Source organism: Trichogramma pretiosum, unplaced genomic scaffold (genome assembly GCF_000599845.2).
Source record: "Trichogramma pretiosum strain Unisexual culture from Peru unplaced genomic scaffold, Tpre_2.0 scaffold44, whole genome shotgun sequence".
Classification (NCBI taxonomy): Eukaryota; Metazoa; Arthropoda; class Insecta; order Hymenoptera; family Trichogrammatidae; genus Trichogramma; species Trichogramma pretiosum.
In genome coordinates this window covers 1,352,902-1,378,011 of record NW_019641632.1, presented here as the reverse complement: position 1 = coordinate 1,378,011, position 25,110 = coordinate 1,352,902, and the positions used below count along the sequence as shown (strand labels likewise).

Here is a 25,110-nt window from a genome sequence, read left to right as displayed (position 1 = left end):
AAAAAATGAGAAAATTTCAGAGGTGAGCATTCATTCTCGAATTTTGACCCTAAATTATTTGAAGAAGTTCTGCGGATTTACGTATAAATAAACAGCACGAGCTGGGTTGATTTGATTTTTTGGGATTACTTGCGTTTGCATTTATTTAATTATTCAAAAATTGTACGAGCTTGATCAATTTAGTTACTTGGGTTCATTTTAGTTACACATTTGATCATTAAAGCTGTTCTAGCTGGATCGATTTGGATACTCGGGTTACACAGGGTTACTTGGGTTTGAATATTTAATTATTAAAACTACACAAACTGGATCTATTTGGTTACTTGAGGTTACTTGGGTTTGCATACTTAATTTTTTTTTAAAAATATTTTTTTTTTAAATATTTTTAACTGGGTTGATTTGGTTACTATTGGTAATTATCTTAATGATTAATTTTGGTGTTACGTTTGTAACTTATAAAAAAAAATTTTTTATGATCGCCCCCCCTAAACTTTGGTTCTGGATCCGCCCCTGAATACATACGCGGGTGGCGAGAGAAAAATAGACCGGGTAATATTACCGAATACGATGTGCGCACGATAACAACAAAGAAACCAAAAGGTATATACGAAAAAGCATATAGGCCTGTATAGTCTCCGTTTGTTTATTTGTACGTGTATAGCAAAAAAAAAAAAAAAAAAGAAATATACATACGATGATGTATGCGCTGTACTTTTTTCCCAAGCTTCATGTATAAAACAAGCCGTAGACAAGTTCACATGAATTTCTCATGAGCCTTTAGAGCGCGCGTGTATGTGTGTGTGTGCGAGCTTTTTTGCAATCGCGCGCGCCTCGATATATATTTGAAAATGAAAAGGTAATGAGAACAATCGCGCGCCCGCACACGTATGCACACACGACGATATCGATTCTCCCTCCCTCCCCCGTATTATTAGCCGCAGCCCAACCTTTTTTTTTATTCTTTCTTTTTTCTTTCATTCTTTACACATTTCGCGGTTGTACCACTGCCGCTACCGCTAACGGCAGCGATGTCGCGCGCGCGCCCGCACGGGTGTGTGTAACGACGCACCGAATATTAGAAAGAAGAAAAAAAAAAAGTAAAAGAGGAAGGAAGGAAGGGAATAGCGAGCGAGCGAAGAGGAGCTCCGATGACCTTATTGTTCGGGCGCCCGAAGTCAAGCTCGGGTATACGCCGGGTGACATTAACTTTCGAGCTTCCTTTTGTTTACACTGTAAAGACTATACTTACATGCCCGCGCGCGCGCGTGTGTAATTAACAATGAAAAAAAAGAGAAAGAAGAGGACAAAAAAAGCGACGACCCATCAAACTAATTATTCAAGCGCGCAAGAGCCACGATATCGAAGGCAAAGAGTGTACAACTATAGGAGTTTTCCGTATTACGAGCTTGTTTCTATCTCTCCCTCTCTCTCTCTCTCTATCTCACCCCTTTTTCCGCCTCGGCCGTCGAATTCTAATTATCGTAGCTTAGAACGATTTTCTAATGGTTTTTATTTTCCAGTTAACCCGCTATTGAATAATCGATGCCGCTCATGGCATCGCGCCGCTCATCGAATCTATATCTATACGTAAATATACACGACTCGAGCGCGACACTGGAAAAGGGAACAATTTTTTTTCTCGTCTTCCCTCTTATTATCGCGCAGTTGCCGTTTTCCAACGATTTTCTCTCGGCTGGAGTTCCGTGTTTCTCTCTCGCGCTCCCTCGCTTATTCTCATTCTTTTTCTCTGGCTGCAGCTCGCGCGGAAAACAGTACCCTGGGCATGATTATTTTTGCTATCCGGAAATTGAGCATAAATAGAGCAATTTCAAAGACAATCTCTTTTTTAGCTCGTGCTCATTTAGGTATACCTATATATACCTTTATTATATACACGTATATACAGGTGTGTCCGCGAAGCTCGTCGTATGCGGTTGACAAAAAAAAATTGCTTATGGAGAAAAGTATACACGCACGTACAGCTGGCACGGAAAGGTTGCTTCGTGCGCCGGTAATTTTTACTCGCAGACTTTCTCGTACTCGTTCCCCCTTTATTTTTAATTTCATTTTAATTGTATTATTTTTATTTTTCAAAGTGATACTTCTTTGGAATCTTTAAGTATTAGGATTGAACCCGTGAAAATGAACGTAATTCCGTCCCTCCGTGCAAGCACGATAATCGTAGGTTTTGAACTTCAAGAACTTCTATAGTTGATTCACACGCTGCGTCTGGTCAGCTTTTCGGAGTATCGAGAGTCACTACTTCTCCCTCTAATACTCTCAAAAAGTGAAAGTGCCAGCGAGAACAATTCAATTAAAAAATTAAAATCAAATAAATAATGAATTTGATTTAAAAAAAATTGAATATAAAAGTTATATGCAATAGATACTAGATAATAACACCAACACAACTCTAGAAATCCAGTCAACTTATTTGTTAGATTTTTCATTTGACTGGGTTTCAATTTTTTCATTGAATTGTTAACTTGCATGAATTTCCTCAATGATGTTCTGAAACAGTTGTTCTATGATTTTAATGGATCTCGTTGGCACGTTAAAAGTCAACGTTTCGTGGTCACGTTTATCGTACAAAAACCGAATAAGTCGAAATAGAATAGAAAAAATAAAATAAAACCGAAATAAAAGTAAACACAAAAATTAAAATTGAAGAAAATTTATGGATTCAATATTTATTGAATTTATTTATTGAAGGGTTACGTAAGATCTTCAACATTTAATAAGAACATACTTGAAAAATGCCGCAAATATGCTTATCGCCATTACGATTTTTAAATTTCATCCAATAAGCAAATATTATATAAATCTTCCATCATTAGGTGATCGACTATCATTTCGAAGCACTCCAATGGCATCCTTCCACTTGTTTGCTCCATTAAAATTATCGCTGCATAAGGTAAGGCGAATCCTCTCGATAATTTTTGGAACAGATACTCAAGATAAGCCGTGCGATGCCTTGCACTCAGCTCCGACAATTTGTTCGAGTGCGCTAAGTCCAAGTAGTTCTCGAACGTGAGTCGGATCGCTTCTTTTGGCAGTAACTGGGACAATTTGTAAAGCGACAGTTTTGGTTTAATTTCTATGGCATTCAATATGTTCGAGAACTTCGCGTCTTCGTTCAAACATGTTTCAAAATCGGTTCTCGCCGCACGATGCGATTCGTCGAACAGTCCATACTTGTCGAACAATTTCATGATCTGTAGGGCGGAGCTTCGGTCCAGTTTGTATTCTTTGTCTTCGAGTTGCCTGATGACGGCCAGCGCGCGATACGCTACTCTCAATGCATCGGTCTCAATGTTAAATCTGTGCGGTTGGAATTCCGTCGCGAAGTAATCCGTGTCGGGAAACGTGAATTCGATCAGATAAGGGTCATTTCTCAAGAGTACATGGATTATTTTCGGCTTGAGAGTCGCCACGGCCCGTTGGAGCGGTGTCTGGCCCAAAGCGTCCACGGCATCGACCTGCACCGTCCTCTGGATATCCCGGCAGACCTCGAAGAACTTCTCCAGCAAGTCGATGTCGTCGCTGTCACTCGTGCAAATACGATGCAGAGGAGTCGATCCATCGGCATCGGCCAAGTTCGGATCGGCGCCATTTCTCAGCAGTGTTTCTGCTATCCTCTTGAAGCCGTTAGCCATGGCCCACTGCAACATTGTCCGGTTGAGATTGTCCGGGGCGTCGACCTCAATCGTCATCGCACTGCGCTGACGCTCCGGTAAATCTTTTATGGTCCTGAAAAACGTATCCAGTAAGTAGTCCTCTTCGACGGTTCTCCGGCAAATTATGTGCAGAGGTCTCAGTCCCTGATCATTGGCCAGATTCGGATCGGCATATTCATGCAGCAACTCTCGGACCAGTCCATAGTTGTTGCTGCGCAGAGCATAGTGCAATGCTGTGTTGCCCCTCTTGTCCTGAGCGTTCACGTCCACGTTATAATACTTTAAAAATGGTTTTAAAAATAAAGCGTTATCTTCGTATTTTTCGCAAATGAGATGCAGAGGTGTCGATCCGTCCTTATCAGTGAGATTTGGATCGGTGCCTTTTCTCAGCAGCTCTGAGAACACCCCACGGTTGCCGCGGCGCACAGCCCAGTGCACAGGTGCGTTACCCGAGTCGTCCAGGACGTTGAGATGCACGAACTGATCATGTTTTTGGCTGAGCTCGAGCAACATCTTCACCGCGACATAATCGTCGCGGTCATCCTGGCAAATGACGTGCAGAGGCGTCGATCCGTGTGGGTTCGTTGAATTCGGGTCGGCGCCTTTTTCCAGCAGCAAGTCGACCACCTTCTTTCCGTCTTCGCCGTGGAGATTCGCCAGAGCCACGTGCAGCGGCGTGTCACCGGTCTCGAGCACGAGGCAATTCGGATCCTGTCCTCGCTCGAGGAATCTCGCGACCGCGTCCTCGCAGCCGAACCTGCAGGCCAGATGAAAGTGCGTGCTGTCCCCCCGCAGGCTGATGTAGTTAACGTCGAATCGGTTGTAAATTTTGAACAGTTCACCGATGACCTCGTGGCAGTTGACGCGTCTGGCCGCGAGATGAATCGCTGTGGTGCGACGCAGCACTGGCCTGCCGCCTTCGTTGAGTTCGGGCTCGTCCACGTAGCCGCTCCTGACCACGAACTCGATGAGTTTTTTTGGCTCGCTGGATTTCACGAAATTCTCGAGTAGCCAATCGATTTCTCTGGGACCAAAAAAGTCCCGCAGATTGGGAACTTGGCTATCCCAATCTTCGAACAAAGGTTCAACTTCTTCGAGAAATTGACGTCGCTCTGCTGCGATCTCCCAATTGACGTTGGCTCGCAAGCTCTGCAATCGTTCCAATTTTTTCCGGTTTTCGTAAGTTAATACGGATCCGTCATTGGACGCGGACATTTTTTTGCGGACTCACACACAGCACAGTATAAAATATTTTTTTCTGTTTATATTTTAATAATATAAAAAAATTTTTTTCTCGACAATCACTTGCTGCTGTCCTTCGCTTGCCGAGTCGTAACGTCTGCTGACTACACGTTAGTGTACTGACTACACTATAGTAAACAGAGCGATTGACAGTAATAGTACTACAATTTTCGGTTGACACCCGTAGATCTCCTAATGTTTATTCAATCGAATAGTCAACTTTACTTGTCAATAATAATGATTCGTACTATAGAAGGGCTCGATAATAGCGCTCTAATAACCATCACTAGTCGAGGACGATTTTATATTTTTACACTACGATTTCTACAGAGAGATATAGATAGACTAACAATAAATTTTTCATCAATTATGACGAACAGTTTCAATTATACCGGTAGAAGAAAATCCAATGTTTATCGAAAAAAATTGTGAATTATAATTTTAGGGAGCGAAAAAGGGAAAGTTTTAGAACAAATGCATTCAGCGAACAAGACACAGCCAAGGCTCTGAGCTTTCTTTTTTCGCTTTATAGATGCGTATACTGTTTATCACGAATTTCTCAACAAAAATTAAATTTTCAGCACTTTTCCGAGCGAGCTTGGCAGCTATAATAAACCTTCGTTTTCTCACGGTCTCTCTGTGTGTGCAGCTTTTTTTTCATCATTCTCTAGCCGACTTTTGCGGCAACAAAGGAAGCTGCGTTAATAGAGTTGTCCGCAGACGTAAGAAAAAGATAACTCGCGATTGTTTCTTTTTCTTTTTCTTTTTTTTTTTTATAATGAATGAAGAGCAAGGATCCGCGGCGGACTCGTGGTATACGCGCGTGCAACATCTTACGCGCGAACAAACAGCACGAGCTCGAGCACGTGGTAAATATTTTACGAAATGTTTCGCGCTGCAAAGAAACGGCATATGCACACGAATCAGAACGTGCGCGCGCGCGCTTGCTAAAGATTTAATTAAATTTACGTCGTTGTTGTTGCTTCTTCAACGTCTGGCGGAAACGCGTGAAAAAATCAACATCGTTTTTGCATTATAAATGCATGCAACGTGTATGCGTATGCATGTGTGCGAGCAGCAAGATATAAGGATTCGAAAAGGTCATCCGGTCGCGAGAGGTCTAAAAAATAAAAGGAATTAAGCTCTCTTCGCGGGAATCGTATAACCCGCAGTGCGCGCTCCTTTTTTTTCTCTCGTGCGCCGCTCGATCGACGCACACTCGTCGTCGAAAGCTCTTCAAAGCCGCGAAATTATTCATCGCCAAATGGTCGGATTTTTGCATTTTAAATTTTTGTAACGAACGCGCTGCGTATGTGCACAAACGTAAACGTACACGCGTAGAGAGCATACGTTGTTTCTAAAGCTGATCAAATATGCCCCGTTAATAATGCAGATAAATGTTTGGGTTGCATCGGTAGATATAGGTATATATATTCGTATGCACCGACGTCGTTGCGCCGCGCGCCGCGGCGTCGACAAACGACAAAAAGCGAAACAAAGGAAAATGAAATAGTCGCTGCAGCGGAGCTTTTCGCGAGCGCGCGCGTTTCATACTTGATCAAGCGCACAAAGCTGCTTTCAAGCTCTCTTTCACTTTCTGTCGGTTTCTCTCTGCCTCTCTCTCTCTGTCACTCTTTCATTTTTCAACTGCCAATAACCGATTATAACGTTTGCGGGCAGTAATTCGCAATTGACGACTCGGAACCGAGGGGGAGAGAGAAAAAGGTAAACGCATCATTTATTTTGAATACAAATTAATCATCATTATGTGCAAGCTCGTATATTTTCTCGTCACCTGCACAGTACTTAAAAATAAACTTTTATCGATTGAAAAATCAGCACGAGTTTCTACGTTTCTTAAAATAAACGACGAGTTCTCTCGCGCACCCAATACGATTTGACGGTTTAAAATAATTTTCGCATCAATCCTGATTGAAGAGTGAACGAGAGGAAGAGGGGATCAATGGCAAAGCTTAACGCGCGAGGCGCGCTCGTGTGCGAAACCATCTATGGCATGTAATGAGCTCGCGTTATTTCAAGTGTGTATACGATGTACATACATAATTCCGGTGATGCACGTACATTACAACATTTGGCGCAGAGGTCCGCGCGCACATCGACGCGAGGATGGAAGGAGAAGCCGAGAATGCAAGAGGAGAAGGAGGGATCTCTCTCGCTCGCTGAGCGCAACAGCATCGTGAAAATTTTATCAAAAAATGATACATCAAAGACGAGCGTGCGATGCTGCTGCTGCTGCCGCTGTTGGTGTTTGTGCATTACGGCAGAAGCAGGAAGACTTTTCGTAATACGATCGCGCGCTCGTACACGGGAGGCTTCATTTTATTTGTGCATTTTTTTTCGTTCATCATCGAGATTATCTACGTATATGTAATGTAAGTATATCAGCGAAATGAAGACGCGCGCGTGCCGTAAATGCCTAATTACTAGATGAGCACATGCACGAGCACTACACACTGACAAAAAAAAATAAATATCAAATATCGAACGGAATGCTCTGCCTCATTTGTAAAGTGTATAACTTCATAAACTGCGGCAAAAATGAGCCTGAGGCAGGTACTCTGTGTAAAGTAGCGTTAACTCGCAAGCTCGCATGCAGCGATTTATCTAATAAACATACGTGAAAATATATGAGAAAATATAAACGAAGATCGTGCTTGGGTGCGTACATAATGCAGGCGGCTATGGATAGAGCTGTCTCTCACCTGGCGATAGGTATCCTCGATCGTAGGCACGTAGGACTCGCGGAACGTGCCACGCACGAAGCGCAGCACGAGCGAGGACTTGCCGACGCCCCCGGCACCGAAGACGACGACCCTGTAGTCGTTGCTCTGCTCCGGCATGATAATAATAACAACAACGACGCTTTCCTCTCTCGGCTCACCTCAGCTCACCTCGCCTCCTCTCCTCTCTCTCTCTCTCTCTCTCTCTCTCAATACGCAACGAGCTTGCGAGATCAGCCTCCGCAACCGTTACTGCTTATGTCGAGGATACGATTTGTATTTCGTACGGTGCAGTCGTCGTCGCGGGCCGCGCTGCACAGCAGCTCCTTATTTCTCCGTTGTTGTCGTTGTTGTTGTAATTGTGAGGATGATCGTAACGCGACGATACTCGCGATGCGCGACGATACGATTACGTGCGTGAGTAGTGCATAAACCACTGCACGGGCACATCCAACGTCCCGTAGTAGTGGTAAACTGCTTATTATGATCGATGCTGCTGTTGCTGCTGCTGCTCGGAGCTCGGATTGACGCATGCAAAGTCGATGAGGCATCGGGGATGTATCACCGGCAGCTCGTTCGGAAAATTTCACATAATTTTCTCACGGGCGCGAATCGATGAAGCTCGAGAATTTCACATCGGCGAGGATGATCCGGGCGGCACACACTACCGCACGCATAATAATTTCTCCTGGCACAGCTGCGTACCAGTTGTGTACCAGCTGCTACTGCTGCTCCGGTTGTATAAACTGCACGCAACCTATGTATTATCACGCTCCTTTTTTTTTTCACAGAGATACTATGGAGAAGTGGCGGACATGCCGCCGCTGCCACCGCCTGCAGCAGCTGCTACTGCTGCTCCTCCTCGTCTGACCGAAACTTGACTCGCGTCACTGGTCGCGCGCGCGAATCTCGCTATGTAGCTGCGTTATAATGTGTACCTCGGCCGTGTATACAAAGAGTTGCAGTACACGATGTCTCGCCGCCGCTGCCACCGACACCGCCGCAGCACAGCACATAGACCAACTGGTCGAACTACACGATGTGTATATTTTCCACTCCTGGATTAATGTACACAGGCCTGCGAGCCTGTACAAGCGCGTGCAGCTGTCTCGCTCCTACATGTACACGATATACACTCGAGCGGGCTGTGCTTGCGAAGCTCTGCGTCAGCGAACGCCAACTAAAGCTCGCGCTAGACCGCCTATAGACTGGCTGGTCGGCGAGCAGAACTACCCTCTTTCCATCTCTCTCTCTCTCTCTCTCTCTCTCTCTCTCTTTCTACCTGCTATGTAGTGGCGGCCCCCTCCCCAGCGTATAACAGGCAAGCTCGCTTCGCTCGGCACAGCTCCTCGCACCGTCACCGCCGCCGCCGCCGCCGTCGTTCTTACCTATGTATATCTATAGAGGCAACGTGCAATTTTCGCGTGTATGCGCTGCCGAGAGATTTTCGCGCAACCCGGCGTGGGCGCCGCAAAGCTCGCGACTTCTCGTTTATATAGCTGCGCACACACACGTACACGACGATGGCTACATGTAGTAGACGAGCTTAAATCATGTATAGCTATTCTAACTATGCGTGTGTATGTATAAGGCACAGGATCGAGGATGTGTAGATATAAAAAAAAAAAGATTTCGGGAGGGGAGCTATGTAGAAATACGCGAGCTCTTCATGTGCCTCGCTGTTGCGCTCCAAAGAGTTTATGACATTATACGTATACATAGTAATATAGAGCCGTTTGTTTATATATGTCTCTCTGAGTGTGTGTGTGCGAGTGTCAGTGCGCGCGCGAAACTTGGCAGACTATCCATCTCTCGCGTATATACAATGAATAGCAGCTGGCTATATATACGCGAGCGGCTCCGAATTCTATAAGCCTGTTGAACGTCGCGAGCCTTGTTGCGTGCTATATACGAGGCCTGCTGCTGTGCTCAGGCACGCTGATAAATGTTTCAGCCGATAATAGTAGCAGCGCGTCGCACCGATCATCCACTCGTACCACTTAGCCCGCGCGCGCGCGCGAAATGCAGCGATGACCCAGTCTCGCGAGTCGCTGCTTGATGCACAGCAGCTACAGCGGCAGCGATGTTACGCGGAATTACGCGTGGTATTCGTTTCATAAGTAAACGTACGACAAACGCATAGATGATGTTTGGTAATCGCTGACGGACGGGGACGAGTCGCGTACGTTCGTGAATTATACTCCGTGTGCGCCGCTTTTTTCTGTTATGTACGCGTTAAACATTGCATATGTGTGTTGTATACGTACGCCCCGCCGCCGCCTCCGTCGGACAACTCGACGGATGGGATCGCGGGGTAGAGTAGTAGGGCTCAGACAATATTCGCACGCATGCGTGGCTTTACGTATTAAAATGACAAATGCACCAGAGTGGCGAGAGAAGAGCGAGTATCGTCGCGCGTTGCCTCGCGATCTAACTACCCATATATCTTATATTAATACCGTGTCGACTCGTCGCGAGAGTCGTAATTTTTAATTGGTTTCGAGTTCGAGTGTGTGTGTGTGTAAGTTGGCATCGAAAAACCAAACGCTAATTCGCTTTCACGAACGAATGTGGTATCGAACGTTTTTAGATTTATTTTTAGACGCGAGGACGATGATTTCTTTGACTTTTAATTTATCGTGTTACCTGTTGGTTTTTTTTTATAAATCCTTTTCTCTTTCAACCGGGGTGACGATTACTTTTTACGAGCGTTCGATTTTTCAATTGAAACCGTCAATGCTATGCGGTTTACACTGTGGATAATAAAACGATCCCTGAACACGGCCAAGCGTGTAGCAGCGGTGTATGCGCTCGATCCTTGCGAATGTATAATTCAACGAGTCACTGAATCAACGTGAGCCTTATTTACCCGAGGCGTTCATTGTACAATCATCGCAGTAACAACTTTGTACGTACATGCTCACTTTGAAATATTTGAAATGCATTTTAAAGTGCGCCAAATCTCTTGAATAATGAAAAATGCAAAATATTCGTTGAAAAAAATGGAAAAACTTCGCCACATCGATGGATATCACATGCAAATTCGAGTCGCCGCACGCGGCAAAGTGGCCTACAATATCATCAGCCGTCGCGCGCACGCGTCTTCGTATATAGCAGGCCGCTCCGCGCGACCGGGATAAATAACTCTCTACGCTGCGAATGCACAACACAGATGTCTATATACGAACACGCATGTGCGCAGGAAAAGCGCGCGCGTATATAACCCACAGACCGACGATGACGACTTGCCGGAAAATCAATAGGAGATCTCTCGCGGGTATACGTAGAGCCCGCCGCGCGGTCGCTCCGTTTACAAGGCGGTGGAGCACATATTTTGCTGCACGGTCGAGCGCGATATCAAGCAGATCAATGAAAAATTGCGAAGAGAAATTAAAATTTGTATAAATGACGCAAAGGGATCGAAAAGTCGGATTTAATTAAGTTTAGCCTTACGAATGACGACTTAAAGGAATTATTACGAAAAAAAATATGAAGCTGAAAAAATATCGTACATCCATTCACGCTGTTTGTGACTACAAAATAGTATGCGCTTCAAACTCGCTCTGGCTGGCGCGGGTACAGCCGTGACCACGCATGCGCGCGCTTTTCCGGCTTTTCCGACTGTACCGAGTATGCGCCGCACCATGTGTTGTCAGCACCATGTGTTTATACCGTGAATACGATGCAATTGAAGCAGTCTAGTCAGAGAAATTGGCTGCGTCAAGAGTGAATTACCAGTTCCAGTGATAGATATAACAAATTAAAGAAACCTGATGTTGACGTGAATCATTGACGTGAGAAGAATAAGCTGCTCGTGAAATAATTTCTGACCTCCGTTAACAAGAACCTAAAACAAAAAATTTGATGGATTTTGGTATATCAATGCTTAGAGGAATGGACTGGCAGCCAGACAAAGGAATTGATAAAAATGTAACTTGTAGAGTTTTGCGTCCAAAAAGCTCGGAGTAGACATTAATTTTTCGCGAAAATTCGATTTTAAGATAGCCAGACGTATTTTAAAGTATCTACGTGGATTAGCTATCCACGAGGATTAGACATGGTTACCACGTAGATTGGATAACGATTCTGCGTGGATCAGACATGGTTTCAAAAAATTCTAACTCGGTGGATTTAAACTTCTCCGCGTGATTTTTGATTAATCAACGATGATTTTTCGAGAAATTTAATACAGTATATTAATTTATATGTTAATGTGTTTAATGAGTAAAATATATTTTTTGAATAATAAAAGAGAAATTTTAATGTATCGTGTCAAATTCTTATTTTATTTAAAAAAATTAACACTTGTCAATGTATATACTTGTTAACGTCTCTCAATAACTTTGTACAATTAAATTTTTTTAATCTGTCTTGGATATGATAATAACTCAAGGGGACATTACATTGCATCATAAATAATCTTGATTATATTCTTCATCAGAACTACTGTCACTATCGAAATACAAATTTCTACGTAAATCATTCAAGTACATTTTATTACGTAAATTGTCGCGTAATTGTATTTTCAAATCAGTTATTTCTACATGTCTTGTATTGGTACTTATTTCACAAATTCGAAGAGATCCATCGTGATAACTGATAGCCATACAAGGTTTGCTTGGATGTGATGTTATGACTCTGGGGTAATTTTGTGTTTTATCAGTTCTATAATTAACCTCCGGTCCTGGTATCATTCTCACTAGAGCTCCACTTTCTTTATCCCAAACAAATATGTTATTACATTCAGATCCAGTAACTACATATTCACTTCTACTTCCCAAAAAACAACACAAGGACTCAGATGCACCTGTTCCATGGATATAATGTCCGTCAAATTTTTGTATACATTCCCTACCATTCCTTTTCGTGGTATTAAATAAAAACATGCTATTACTAGAGCAAGATGTTAAGATTTCATTTCCATTGTAATTGTATGCCAAATCCAGATATTCTACAAAAGGATAAGTAATTTGACAAGGAGCATAAAGCTGTTTTAATGGTATCGATGTATTTCTTCTATCATAAATATTTAAATTTTCGAAGTTGCCAGCAACGCAAAATTCATTTGCATTCATTGGATTTGAATGTATAGCATCAAAGTAGTAGACACAGTCTTTATATGAGTTCAATTCTAATACTTTATGTTTTCTAGTTCCATCTCTTCTATCAATAAGATACACCGTATTTATGCTAGTGCATAAAATATTATTTGAATCATTATGCAAAGAAGAAATTTTATTGTCTGCAAATTCGTAACTCGGTAATGAACTTAATAGACTAACTTTACTGGTTGATACATCTACCAATTTCAAATCACCATCGCAATCGGAAGTGACAATCAAATCATCATTCAACCATTCAAGTGCTTTTGGTCTTCCATCATATGTAATTAGATTTTCTCCACGTTCAACCACAATTAATGATATCTGTGCTTTGCAAATATTTTTATGCCAATCCCATAAACAGAGGGCATTATCTACATGAGCAGCTGCTAAAACTGATCCACTTGAATTAAATTTTATATCACAAAATTTAAAGTCATTCTCGGATATAAAATGATTGACTAGCTCCTTTGAAAAGTCTTGTCTTTTGGCTGCCCAAAGGGAACCATTATACTTGGTACAATATCCTAACTGGCTTTGAAAATAATCTCCAAGAAGACTCCAATTGGTTCTGGTTGGCTTCTTTGACAATATTTTTGTTGCTTCAATTTCAGCTTCGTTAAAAAGCTCATTATAATATGAAAGGTCAAATGTACATTCCGAATTGTTATTCATCATAGTTATTCTCACTTTATTGACTGTCTTATATTTTCAACTAATGCAATTGCAACAACAAAATTTAATTTATTTCAGCACTCACTTAGTTACTGCCTAGGCAATTATTCTAAATTACTTTTAATAGCAAATACACAAATGAGTTCCTTGACTTTACCAACTGTAACTTGTGCCCACCAACGAAGTAAACAAAAATAAATACTCTCATTGTATAATTCAAAAATTTTAAAATAACAATATTTACATTAACTTTGATCATAGATACTAAATACTGATTACTTACACATTGTATCATTTAAAGGGACAAAATAATTTTTCAAGCTGGTAATTGAAAATAGCCAGGTCGAAATAGTTTAATTTTTTTTCTTGTGATTCTTTTTCTTGTATATATTCATACCACACATGATTGACTAATAACGTTTATTTAATGTTTACTGACGTTGATAAAAATTATTCAAGGTTTTACAGAGGATAGGGCTGACGTCTTGGACCTATTGAACTAGCTGGCGATCGATTAGTAAATTTATATTCAAGCATCAAAATGTAGCATACACTATCCTGATCCTTTTTTTAGAAAAGCATCAGCTAAAAGTGTCGGCAGTTTATACGCGGTCTGTTTATTAGAGAGAGTGGTGTTGCGGAATCTATCAGTTTGCTGTAAGTTGAGTATTGACTGTTAGTTGAGCGTTTTTATTAACCCATTAACAAAAAGTGCAATTTAGTCCATGAATTTTCAATTGTAAAAAAATCTTAGATAAAGTTAAAATCTTTACTTGAAAATCCATATCCAGGGTTTTTTGGGTACGCTCTTTCAGAATCTGGTGTTATTTTTGCGATAAATAAGGGTCAACATAATACTTTTTTACAAAAACGCGCCCACGTATGGCACCGATTTTTACGTGCTTTTGCTATGTTATAGTACACTAACCGTGAACTAATTTTGTCCACTGAATTACGGAACGTCGTATGCTTATACAAGTCCCATACCTACCGAATTCATGTCAAATGGACAAAATTAGTCCACGAATAGTGTACATAGAAAAAAAGTGCCAAAATGAAAATTTTAGACCCCCTCCCCCTCCTAAACCCCACTTCCGGTATAAACGTCTATTTTCTATTTATATTTATTCTGAAGCCCTGAAGCATTTAAAAAATCTGAAAAATCAAGAAGGTACATTTCAACAAAACAAACAACCATGAATTTTTTCAGATTTTTTGAGTGCTTCAGGCCTTCAGATGAAATTATTGAAAATTTTAAAAGTCGAGATACGGCGATATAAACCGAATGTAAACTCGAAAATTTTTTCTGTTTTTTATCGCATTGAAAAACATGACTTCAAATTTCTTCAAATTTTTATCAGATTACTTAACGCACCTTTTGAAGCCAACTATACGTTTAAAACGCGCTCCGCGCGTGTCGATTTTTTTATTTGTTTTTTGAGGTTAGTTTAAGGGTCCTCTACACACACTCAGTCGATAACAAGTACGTTATTATTTTGTACCCATTTTTTTTTATTCTCTGGTCAACCATTGAACTTGAAACTTCGTGGGAGTGATTATGAAATTTATAAAAATGTGCCTCTGGAGTCAGTTTTCAATTAAATGACCGGTACTTTCAAACAAACTTGATCCCCCTTTTATAACCTCAAAAGTAACGTATTCTCAAACAATTAGTTAAAATGATTTTATTAAAAATTTTATTGAAAACTGGCTCCAGAGGAAGATTTTTATAAGTTTCATAATCACTCCCACGAAGTTTCAAGTTCAACGGTTGTCTAGAGAATAAAAAAAAAATGGGTACAAAATAATATCGGTATGTCGGTATTTGTCCCTCTGTATAGAGGACCCTTAAGATTCACAAATTCACAAACTGAGTATTTTTTTTGTGTGCCTGTGTTATTACTGTTCATTACGTGGGAGGGAGGGGAGAGGGGGGGGGGGGTTCCGTACGCAAAAGTAGCACTTTCCGCACCCAGTGATGAAATAGTACATTTATGGACGGCCCCAAAGTAAAAAATTTAACGAATATTTTTATCTGCGGACATTTATTATGTAATTAACATACATAAAAAGATACTTAATATTACTAAAATACTGATTTGGTATAAAAATAGGTACAAAAAATCAATATTTTTAAAATAGTACTAACTACTTATTATTGGACACATTTACTTAACGAGTAGGATTTCTGGTAACTTGGTCACTACCTTCATTCTCAATGGATTCGTACATATATTTACGCCCAACTCTGAAAAAATTAAACGATATACTCTAGTAAAATGCATGATTAAAGTAAAAAAAATTATACAGTATGAAGTAAATTTACAAGTTAATTATGAAGCAATTTATGAAGTCATTCAAAGCTTTTTAAATGTTTAAAAAAATCAAAAGCCACTTCGAAAAAAAAGTTTTCATTCAAAAATACTCTACCTGCATTCATGACCACATTTCTTCGAACTACACTTTGGACACGGGCAATGACATCCAGCACATTTTGAATCCAAACAATCACAAAGGTCTTGTCCAGTAGCTATATGATAACCGTTTTCATCGTAGACACTAGCTTTTTTAGGTCCAGAGGTAAGTCGTCTGTTTAATTTTCGTTTTTCTCGCTCACTTTGTTCTGGGTCAAAGTTGCCTAAAAATTGTTTAGCGCCAACGTTTTGTTTAGCGCCTCGAGTAGCTCGCTGTTGCTGTAAAAAATCGCACTGGGATTAGAATTCCATCAATCGTTGCGTTAGCTTGAATATGAAAAAGGAATAAAATGCTAACCCTTGGTTGATCACTCATTTTGTTTATACGGATTTTTAATGAAGGTAGCGTCTCGAAATAAAAAACTAGTTGAGATTGTGGGCTCACGCACGTGGTCTGCTGTTTTATATGTGCCCAGCATTACACAACTAAGCCGTACGTGGCGCTAGTGTACGCACGCTGCGTAGTGCGTACTGCGTACTGTCGCGAAGAGAAACAGCTAAATTCAAGTTAAGTTAATGAACGCGGTTATTCTCAAAATTTAGAAGTATATGAAGCTCATGTAGCAATTGAGTACATTTTTACTAACTAATTATAAGTATTATCTGATTATAAAAATATAAAATCAACCTATTCAGTATACAAGAATGTATTCATTTAGAAATATTTATCGAATCTCGACGTAAATGGTTATAAACTTTTATTCAAGAAGTAATAAATTAAAGCAAATTTTGTTTTTAAAACTTTGTTTAATTAAAAGCTTTATTATAAAAGTTCAAGCAAAATTGCACAACACATTATATGACTGTTAAATCATGTATCTACATATTCATCAGTAGATAGAATGACTATGAATCCTTATTATACTTTTGTACAATGAAGGTAAAAAATTTTAAATCAATACATTTTTAAATGTAAATGACTTACTTACACAAAAGGCAGTGCTGCTATTTTTATCAGACAATATTAAATGTATCTACAGCAAAGATGACTACACAAGCAAACACATACAATTTACTCTCCAACATACTATCATTTTCAGAAAACTCAGCTTGGAACTTATAAATACTATCATCACTCATGAATTTTTAAATTAGTTCTTTCAATGACATTGTTTTCTTAAATGTCATATATTATATGAACCAAACAGGTTCAAAGTTAAGACTACTTTCTTAAAGATTTTTTTTTTCAACTCACTCATATTGTAATTATGATTTATAATTGTCTAGTTCAATACTACAATAAAACAAGTTCCTAAATGTAATATAATGTAATCATTATTTATAATAAAGATTGTGCAAATTTGATAATCTCTTTGGCCTAAGGTTTTTTGATCTCCTTATTCATCTTTTTTGTCTTTTTTACCTTTCATTTTGATTGGATTTTTTAAGCAGGTTTCATAAACCCCTTCAATATCAAAAGCATTTTTGATGTTATCCTGAAATAAAGATTTATGATCAGAAATTTATTAAGTATTTAATATATAGAATAAATGTTTAGTTTTTTAAATGTTAGTACCATTGAAAATAAGAACTTCATCAGTTTGCCCTGACGATCAGCTACAGGTCTTCGTTCTACTTCTTTGCCTTCTTTGAAGAGAATTAAAGATGGTAATTGTTGACTTTTACTGGAATCATTTATGCGATACTTTGCAGCAACTTCTGGATGTCTGCCAATATCTACTTTTCCAAATTTAAAATTGTCTAAAGCATATTTAGCAGATAACTCAGAAAAGATGGGTGCGAAATTTACACAAGCTGGATTCCATACAGTATAAAATGCAATCAGCCAACAGACTCTTGTATCACGTTCTAATTCTTCTTGTAAGCTATTGCCACCACGCAGGTAAATAACATTTTCTGGACCTTGATATGTTGGTTCTGGGCAAAGTAGACCACACACTGGAAGAAAGTATTAAAATTAATAGTTTATAAAAATTGATTCATTATTATAGTGAATCATTGATTCTTACACATAAATATCACTGCGTATAAAATTCCAAGGGTTATGTCTGCATGGAACCACAGAATCAAATTTGCAACCTTGCAGTATACAAAACTGTTTGATAGATAATTAATCATGCTGAGACTGCCAGTTTTTCTTGTTCTCATCATAATAACTATCATCAAAAAAGTTAATATTTCAGTTTCTCTCTGAAAAAACAAAAATAATTAATTTCAGTTAAAGTTATGAAACATTGAATAGAGATGTAGTTAAAACAATCATACATCATCGAGTTGACAGTCCGCTTGATTGAACAAAAAATGACAAACATAAGGTAACCTCTTGCAAACAATATATGATAGGCTGAGAAACATATTAATAATATAATAAGGTCTCATGAGCTGCCTCAAATCCTTTTTGAATCCTTGAAAACTTTTTCTGAACCCCAAACCCATCTTGAACTGAGTTGAAATTCACGATTTAAAAAGAATTCTTCTTTGAGAAAAGATGCAATGAATCAATTGCTCTATGAGAATTTGAATTTTTTCACTAGAGCGAGATGTAAATCTCTCACACTTTCTGATAAAGTTCAGAAAATTAGATCTTTGTTCTGTCTCGTTTTTTTCATTTAAAAATAGCCCACACAGCTCGAAATAACAATCACTTCAATTGACCAGTAGTCAAGAATGTAATTTTTTGGAAAACTATTTGGTACGAGGCAACTATGACCCCACCCGCGTTTCATTCACTGTTTACTTTTAAACTAGCTTAATGCGGAGCAAACTAGTGTTAATTAAAAAGAGCAGTCGATACAATTTTCGGGTTTTATGGTGCATGAAACTAGTAGCGGCCCACTACGAGCTACAACCACGCATTCGGCCATGCAGCAACTTCAGCGCGGTCTCTAGCAGAAAAATTGAAAACGTTATTTTCTCTTCACTTCACGGTTTTATTTCTCATTTGTGTTTTTTCACATGAAATAGTTTGAATTCAATTGATTCAAATAATTTTGAGAAGATGAAGAAAACTTAAGAAAACTAATAGTTTTCTTGTTTGTATTGCTGTATGTTTATAATTTTTTGTTTACTAACAAAAGCCAATGCTTTTTGCATGCATTTTTAGTTGAGGCTCTACGATTTGTGTCTTATTGTGTGAATATTGGTTACAAAACTGTCAGCAAATAATATTTATCTAATTAAATTTTCAACTTTCATTGGTCAAAAATTTTTAAATTAGATAATTAAAATATTGTTCATAATGTTTACTCTTAACTATTTGATAAATCATTGTTTGTGAAATACAATATTTAAAAGATATGATAAATATTTTTTTTTCAATCAAAAAACTTACTAATATTTTATTTTTGTTATATAATTGTTTAAGTCTATGAAATTTTTAATATTTATTTTAAAATAATCGTATGTTTTTTATTTATCAGGCTTATTATATCTTATCAAGCGGATGGAAGAAGAAAGTCTTAAAATAACAATCTAATGCAGAATCTTTAGTAGTCTTTCCAATGCACTGATAGAAAAAATTCACAAAAATGTTTCTCAACAAATTATATTACTTATTTTTCATAATAAATTTTGTAAATTTATTACCTCGTACTCTGGGAGTATCAAAGTTTATTCCTGTTGTCATTACAACATGGGATTATGAAGAAGCTACAAAAATTGGTATATAAGAAATTGTTTTACACATGAGATTAATTTCCTGACTCATGATTTCATATATATTTTAATGTTTTCAGCATGGAAAACATTGTACCAGGATAAATGTACTGCTGTGGATGCAATTGAAAATGGATGCAGTTACTGCGAAGAAGCACAGTGTCGAGGAACTGTTGGTTTTGGTGGAAGCCCAGATGAGAACGGAGAAACAACCTTGGATGCGATGCTAATGGATGGGTATTGAAGTATTCAAATTATTCTTTCAATTTTACTTATTGATAGATCTCATCAATTAAAAATGATTTTCAGCTCAACGATGGATGTTGGAGGAGTGGGAAGTCTTAGAAATATCAAACATGCAGTATCGGTGGCTAGACATGTTTTAGAAAATACAGCTCACTCTTTAATCGTTGGAGATCTTGCAACTGATTTTGCTGAAAAAATGGGTTTCAAACGAGAATCTTTGCAGACAGATAGTTCTCAGCTAATGTGGAAACAGTGGGAAAACAACAAATGTCAGCCAAACTTTTGGAAGGTAACAAATTTTGGCTATCATTTCATGCCAGCAACTCTTTAATGTTCAACAATAACTTATTATCAGAATGTCGTACCCAATCCAACCGCGACTTGTGGTCCCTACCATCCAAAGCCACCTAAATCTACGCTTTCTTCGCGCAACTCGCTTTCCAACGAAGACAATCACGATACGATCGGAATGATAGCGATCGACTCCAAGGGTCACATAGCCGCGGGAACGTCGACTAACGGCGCGAGAAACAAGATACCTGGTCGCGTCGGTGACTCTCCGATCGCCGGAGCCGGAGCTTACGCCGACGACGAGGTGGGCGCTGCCGCTGCCACCGGCGACGGCGACGTCATGATGCGATTTCTGCCGAGGTAACGATCGATCATAATAGTCAGGCGATCTTGAAAGGAAGAAAAATAATAATTAATTCAAACTTGAACAGTTTCTTAGCGGTCGAGTTGATGAGGCAGGGACAGTCGCCGGAAAGTGCCACTCAAGCAGCAATCGACAGGATCACGAAGCATTATCCGAACTTTTCCGGAGCCGTCATAGCTGTGAACAAGCACGGCGAGTTTGCCGCTGCCTGTCACGGTTTCGATGGATTTCCGTTTTACGTCGGTAATCTGCAATTGGGAAAGCCTACCCAATTCACCAAAATTTGTAAACCCAAGCCTTGATCATAGAATTATACATGCAATCGATCTAACAATCTTTTGTATTTTCTTTATGTAACCCACGCTAAATCTTGCAAAATTTATCTCGAAAATTCCGCTTCGTCCCAGAAAAATATGCAGGGCTCAACCGATTGGATTCAGTTTTAAGTGCGCAAGTACAGTGCAGCAGTACGCACGAATATAACGATTCATCGTCGTCCGAGGGAGCATCGGCCTCAGTGCGATCGTTCCGACTCGAGATAATTCTCCAATTTAGAGATAATATACTTGCTTGGCCGCGCGATTGTCTCCTGCGAGGGAGGCGCGAATTATCGCGCGCGCGCGCGTACTATAGTGTCTCGAGCAGTAAGCGATCAGTTCGATCGCGCGAGCTCGCCTATTGTGGAAATCAACGAACATAATAATATTCAAGAAAATGAATATTTACTCCGCTACGCTCGTAATTTTGTCCTCGCTCGTTTTGACTCTTGCATCGGTATCGTGCGAAGGAGTCAATCCTGTCGTTATAGTTACGTGGGACTATCCGGAAGCGACGCAGAAAGGTATGATCATTGATTTATATTAATAGGTACGATTGCGTGCGTGCGCGAAACGTTGCTATATGCGTCGATTGATATTCGCGACTTTACGTAGCATGGGACGTGCTGTCCAAGGAGAAGCGAAGTGCCCTCGACGCGGTCGAGGAGGGCTGCGCCCTGTGCGAGCGGATGCAGTGCCGCGGCACCGTCGGCTACGGGGGCCAGCCCGATGAGAACGGCGAGACGACTCTGGACGCTCTCATCATGGACGGGTAATTACTCTATCAGGCTTCAGCTACGCAGTTTACTTTTGATTTGACTAACGTACGCTGTACATAAGGGAATCGATGGACGTCGGCGCTGTCGGTGGTCTGCGCAACGTCAAAGACGCGATATCGGTAGCGCGAAAAGTCATGGAGAACACCAGGCACTCGTTGCTCGGTGGCGAGCTGGCGGCCGATTTCGCGTGCCAGATGGGCTTCACCAAGGAGTCGCTCCAGACCGAGAAGTCGAAGAAGATGTTCGACGACTGGGTGCAGAATCGCTGCCAGCCGAACTTCTGGGAGGCCAACGTCGAGCCGAATCCAGCCGAGAGCTGCGGACCGTATCGTCAGGCGCAGCGGCAGCAGGTCGAGACCAACATCGATCGCGCGGAGAGGCAGCTGCCCCAGGGCGGCGAGGACCAGCACGACACGATCGGTGTGGTGGCCCTGGACACGCGGGGCCGACTTGTGTCGGGCGTCTCGACCAACGGCCAGAATCACAAGATAGCCGGACGCATCGGCGACTCGGCCGTGACCGGAGCCGGTGCTTACGCCGACGGAGAAGTCGGTGCCGCGGCCGCCACCGGCGACGGCGACATAATCATGCGCTTCTTGCCCAGGTACATACAGTATTGTAGGAAACTCGTTTAAATTAAAAATAATCATCTCGTTATACCTTCTATTGCTTTATTTTTAGCTATTTGGCAGTGGAACTGATGCGTTTGGGCTCTTCGCCGCAAGCCGCCACGGAGACGGCGGTGAGGCGCATGGGTCGCAAGTATCCGCGCTTCCGAGGTGCGGTCATTGCTCTGAACAAGCACGGAGAGTACGGTGCGTCTTGCCATGGCTATGAAAATTTTCCTCACTACGTCTCCAACGTCGACTCGAACGGAGCCAAAGCCATGTCCACTCCTTGCGTCAAGCTTTCATGAAAAGTTATAAATCTCAATCCGATGCGAATGCATTGCTTGTAATCTGTTCATATCTAAGAGTTCAAATGAGGTTGAATTTTGTTTGAAGTCTTGAAAAATTGAAATTAAAGATTAGAAATAACTTTCTTTATTCAAGCAAATGAGTTTATTTAAAAACAAAACCAGTAATGCTTGCGATATAATTTCACAAATCAATAGCTTACTATTACTGAATAGTTATATGATAAATCATTGTTGTGCACTTTAGAGTTATTTAAAAAAAATCATTTACAACATACCTAATGTAATTAATAAAAAATGATGTCGCTACAATGAGAGAAAACTATTAATACAATGTTTTAATGTTATTACGATCTACATACTTTATTTACAATATATGTACAAAAAATGTCATCAGACGTCGTTACACTGTACGTCGTTGCTTATATTTAATAATAATATAAATTAAAGCATAAGAGATTTACGTCAGTGATAGTGAAGACGTTTAAATTCATGGGATCACACCGCTTATTACACTTAATACCGAGGGACTTTGAATTCAGGTCCATCATCTCGAGAGCTTGGCTTTCTTTTATTCATAATATTTTGAATAGTTTGCCATTCACGATCAAGCTCAGCTTTCTCATTTTTCTCTTTGTTGAATTTTCTCGTTCGTCGGCCGTCCGCCATTTTTACACCATATTGGAATGCTGCTTTTGGTAAAGCTTCCTTGGCATTCATATAATCTGAATATTCCTCTTGGGTATCGAAATCCCATCGCCCAATAGGTCCTTTCTTATTACCTAGATCCATTTTTGTGTAATCTACTTCATCGTCTGAATCATCTATGGCATCTTGCATCTCATCAAGGCCAGGATAGCATTCTGCATATCCTTCTGGTTCTGATGCTAATTTATCTAGAAGACCAGGACCTTTCTTACGAACAACATCAGCGACTGTAGCTGCTTTAGCTATAAGACAATAACAATATATTCATTAAATTTAATTGAATATAGAAATTAAATGATAAGATGAAAACTTATAAAAGTGAATTTACCTGCAGCTTTGATGGATTCCAAATTTAGTTTTGGAGCATTGTCTTTTTCTGATAAATCTTCCAAGGGTTTACCAAAGTAAGAATCTTTCTTTCTATGAGATTTCGACGAGTGATCTGATTTTGAGGTACTTGGTACATAGTCTCCAATATCACCATATATACTATCACCCATAGTATCTTTTGGAGGAGCCATTTCCATATCTATGAATTCATCTAATTTAGATCGCCCATCTCTGTTTCTTTTTCCTTTTTTACCATGTCTGTTGCCTTGTCTTAGGTATGATAAAATTTGAGTCAACTTATTTATAACAATATCATTTGTTGTCAACGTTGGAGTATTATCAACTGTAGGAATGTCACATTTAGATCTGATTAGAGTAGTAGGAATATCTACTCCTGTGTCATCTTCCAAATCAATAACATAAGCCATTCTTCCCGGAGTAAAATGTTCATTTCGTTGAACTGTTTTTGATTTCATTATTTGAATGGTATTATAAATGTTTCGAGCCACTTTACTTCTAAACATAACCTCTTCTTCTTTCTTCTCAACTTTTTTCTCTTCTTTTGGTGCCTTTTCTACAGGTTTCACAAGTTTTTCTAATTCCTGCTCTTGTTCGTATTCTTTGGCTTCAATTTCACTTCTCACCTAAAGCACAATAAAAATAACAAACATTATCTCATAGAACTAAATTATACAGTTACGTATATTTTATGTAATACATATAATGCAAAATTGTATAAAATCCAAAACTTACTTTTTGTAAAAGAGCATAATCGAGCCCCTTGACCAAATGAGTATGTTCCATGTCACCTCCCAAGAATTTAGATTGCTGAATCATTTGTCTTCGTCGCTCAGCAGCATCTAAACCAGATTTTACATCAGGAGCAACAGCCCTATATGCATTGGTATTTGTCATAGCTTCGTCAGCTTGATCCTGGTGATTGCCATCTCGTCTCTCACGAGCTCTGTCTCTGTATTTTTCAGCCAGCTCGGCCATTTTATCTTCTTCTTCTTTTTTAAGCTTCGCATAGTAACTTTTCTTTTTCTTACGCAGCTCAGCTCTATTACTTCCTCCGACCTGGGGTGTTTGTGCTGCTTTAGCAGCATCAGCTCTCAATGTTCCAGGTACAGATGCTGCTGGAGTTGCTGCAGGTACCGATGATCTAGGAGTCATCAAAAGTTTCCTGAAGTCATCATTTGTCATTCGCGTGGAAGCTGATACGTCGTGATCTTCCATTGTGAATATCTATTTGTTCGTTATTCAAAGCTACTAATGTAAGTTATAATGTTCAAGCTTTCAGCTAACCAACTCAAACGTTGTATGAAATGTGAAGTTTTCTTTGCACTGTAAAAACGAAGGTTATAACATTTAAAATTTGGACTTTCAATAATAAAGGGGTTGCTGATAAAAACAAAAACAGGATTACTTACTTGAAAGTACCTTGGAAAATGTAAACTTATGCAGTAAAGTTTACAATTACGATCAATTTTATCAGGATTAGTCTCACTATTGAATTTGCACTCTCTCTGGCTGTTATGCTTATGTATAGCCTGAAAAATATCGTCTGCGCTTTGTAGTTGATGCTACTGCCCACTAGACTGACAGTGTAGTGACTGGTGAGCCTGTGAGGCCC

At 39.9% G+C, this 25,110-nt stretch overlaps 8 protein-coding genes across 8 annotated transcripts in view; 2 read left to right on the top strand and 6 right to left on the bottom strand.

Annotated features, from left to right (window-relative positions):
* LOC106660056 (GTP-binding protein Di-Ras2) overlaps positions 1-8,824 on the bottom strand; it is a 25,274-nt gene extending 16,450 nt beyond the window's left edge. The window contains exon 1 of the mRNA XM_014382882.2: positions 7,643-8,824. Coding sequence (XP_014238368.1) covers positions 7,643-7,780 — 138 coding nt within the window. The 5' untranslated portion in view covers positions 7,781-8,824. The remainder of the gene's footprint in view (positions 1-7,642) is intronic.
* LOC111693752 (ankyrin-1-like) lies at positions 2,659-5,092 on the bottom strand. Its single transcript, XM_023459318.1, has one exon. The coding sequence runs from the start codon at positions 4,890-4,892 to the stop codon at positions 2,790-2,792; it is 2,103 nt and encodes a 700-aa protein (XP_023315086.1). The 5' UTR covers positions 4,893-5,092; the 3' UTR covers positions 2,659-2,789.
* A 3,245-nt stretch (positions 8,825-12,069) lies between the features above and the next one.
* LOC106659986 (DDB1- and CUL4-associated factor 8-like) lies at positions 12,070-13,440 on the bottom strand. The gene has a single exon (XM_014382794.1). It carries the CDS (start codon positions 13,438-13,440, stop codon positions 12,070-12,072), a length of 1,371 nt encoding a protein of 456 aa, XP_014238280.1.
* A 2,029-nt stretch (positions 13,441-15,469) lies between these two features.
* LOC106660143 (ARL14 effector protein-like) lies at positions 15,470-16,344 on the bottom strand. Its single transcript, XM_014382994.2, has 3 exons — positions 16,210-16,344; positions 15,868-16,130; positions 15,470-15,685 (listed from the first exon to the last, which is right to left on the bottom strand). Exons 1-3 carry the CDS (start codon positions 16,225-16,227, stop codon positions 15,610-15,612), a joined length of 357 nt encoding a protein of 118 aa, XP_014238480.1. The 5' UTR covers positions 16,228-16,344; the 3' UTR covers positions 15,470-15,609.
* A 326-nt stretch (positions 16,345-16,670) lies between these two features.
* Positions 16,671-18,666, bottom strand: LOC106660125 (thioredoxin-related transmembrane protein 2 homolog). Its single transcript, XM_014382970.2, has 4 exons — positions 18,138-18,666; positions 17,882-18,062; positions 17,428-17,810; positions 16,671-17,347 (listed from the first exon to the last, which is right to left on the bottom strand). Exons 1-4 carry the CDS (start codon positions 18,306-18,308, stop codon positions 17,249-17,251), a joined length of 834 nt encoding a protein of 277 aa, XP_014238456.1. The 5' UTR covers positions 18,309-18,666; the 3' UTR covers positions 16,671-17,248.
* Positions 18,667-18,790: 124 nt separating this feature from the next.
* Positions 18,791-20,847, top strand: LOC106659987 (N(4)-(Beta-N-acetylglucosaminyl)-L-asparaginase-like). Its single transcript, XM_014382795.2, has 6 exons — positions 18,791-18,916; positions 19,292-19,532; positions 19,607-19,763; positions 19,836-20,061; positions 20,128-20,423; positions 20,495-20,847. Exons 2-6 carry the CDS (start codon positions 19,400-19,402, stop codon positions 20,727-20,729), a joined length of 1,047 nt encoding a protein of 348 aa, XP_014238281.1. The 5' UTR covers positions 18,791-18,916; positions 19,292-19,399; the 3' UTR covers positions 20,730-20,847.
* A 258-nt stretch (positions 20,848-21,105) lies between these two features.
* On the top strand, positions 21,106-22,467 carry LOC106659988 (N(4)-(Beta-N-acetylglucosaminyl)-L-asparaginase-like). The gene is made up of 4 exons (XM_014382797.2): positions 21,106-21,268; positions 21,360-21,516; positions 21,585-22,127; positions 22,205-22,467. The coding sequence occupies exons 1-4, from the start codon at positions 21,142-21,144 to the stop codon at positions 22,437-22,439; spliced, it is 1,062 nt and encodes a 353-aa protein (XP_014238283.1). The 5' UTR covers positions 21,106-21,141; the 3' UTR covers positions 22,440-22,467.
* Positions 22,468-22,775: 308 nt separating this feature from the next.
* LOC106660071 (protein Red) lies at positions 22,776-25,085 on the bottom strand. The gene is made up of 4 exons (XM_014382905.2): positions 24,908-25,085; positions 24,231-24,821; positions 23,476-24,121; positions 22,776-23,389 (listed from the first exon to the last, which is right to left on the bottom strand). Exons 2-4 carry the CDS (start codon positions 24,711-24,713, stop codon positions 22,956-22,958), a joined length of 1,563 nt encoding a protein of 520 aa, XP_014238391.1. The 5' UTR covers positions 24,714-24,821; positions 24,908-25,085; the 3' UTR covers positions 22,776-22,955.
* Positions 25,086-25,110: the final 25 nt, after the last annotated feature.

What these genes read in the sequence shown, in the direction of transcription:
- LOC111693752 (XM_023459318.1), bottom strand. Translation starts at nt 4,892, where the DNA reads ATGTCCGCGTCCAATGACGGATCCGTATTAACTTACGAAAACCGGAAA.
- LOC106659986 (XM_014382794.1), bottom strand. Translation starts at nt 13,440, where the DNA reads ATGATGAATAACAATTCGGAATGTACATTTGACCTTTCATATTATAAT.
- LOC106660143 (XM_014382994.2), bottom strand. An exon ending in AAATGTGGTCATGAATGCAG is followed by an intron (nt 15,686 to 15,867) that starts GTAGAGTATTTT and finishes TAATTTTTTCAG; the next exon opens with AGTTGGGCGTAAATATATGT.
- LOC106660125 (XM_014382970.2), bottom strand. Translation starts at nt 18,308, where the DNA reads ATGGGTTTGGGGTTCAGAAAAAGTTTTCAAGGATTCAAAAAGGATTTG. An exon ending in CGGACTGTCAACTCGATGAT is followed by an intron (nt 18,063 to 18,137) that starts GTATGATTGTTT and finishes TTGTTTTTTCAG; the next exon opens with AGAGAAACTGAAATATTAAC. An exon ending in ATACGCAGTGATATTTATGT is followed by an intron (nt 17,811 to 17,881) that starts GTAAGAATCAAT and finishes ACTTTCTTCCAG; the next exon opens with TGTGTGGTCTACTTTGCCCA.
- LOC106659987 (XM_014382795.2), top strand. Translation starts at nt 19,400, where the DNA reads ATGTTTCTCAACAAATTATATTACTTATTTTTCATAATAAATTTTGTA. An exon ending in GATGCGATGCTAATGGATGG is followed by an intron (nt 19,764 to 19,835) that starts GTATTGAAGTAT and finishes AATGATTTTCAG; the next exon opens with CTCAACGATGGATGTTGGAG. An exon ending in ATGATGCGATTTCTGCCGAG is followed by an intron (nt 20,424 to 20,494) that starts GTAACGATCGAT and finishes AAACTTGAACAG; the next exon opens with TTTCTTAGCGGTCGAGTTGA.
- LOC106659988 (XM_014382797.2), top strand. Translation starts at nt 21,142, where the DNA reads ATGAATATTTACTCCGCTACGCTCGTAATTTTGTCCTCGCTCGTTTTG. An exon ending in TCCGGAAGCGACGCAGAAAG is followed by an intron (nt 21,269 to 21,359) that starts GTATGATCATTG and finishes GACTTTACGTAG; the next exon opens with CATGGGACGTGCTGTCCAAG. An exon ending in ATCATGCGCTTCTTGCCCAG is followed by an intron (nt 22,128 to 22,204) that starts GTACATACAGTA and finishes CTTTATTTTTAG; the next exon opens with CTATTTGGCAGTGGAACTGA.
- LOC106660071 (XM_014382905.2), bottom strand. Translation starts at nt 24,713, where the DNA reads ATGGAAGATCACGACGTATCAGCTTCCACGCGAATGACAAATGATGAC. An exon ending in ATTATGCTCTTTTACAAAAA is followed by an intron (nt 24,122 to 24,230) that starts GTAAGTTTTGGA and finishes ATTGTGCTTTAG; the next exon opens with GTGAGAAGTGAAATTGAAGC. An exon ending in GGAATCCATCAAAGCTGCAG is followed by an intron (nt 23,390 to 23,475) that starts GTAAATTCACTT and finishes ATTGTCTTATAG; the next exon opens with CTAAAGCAGCTACAGTCGCT.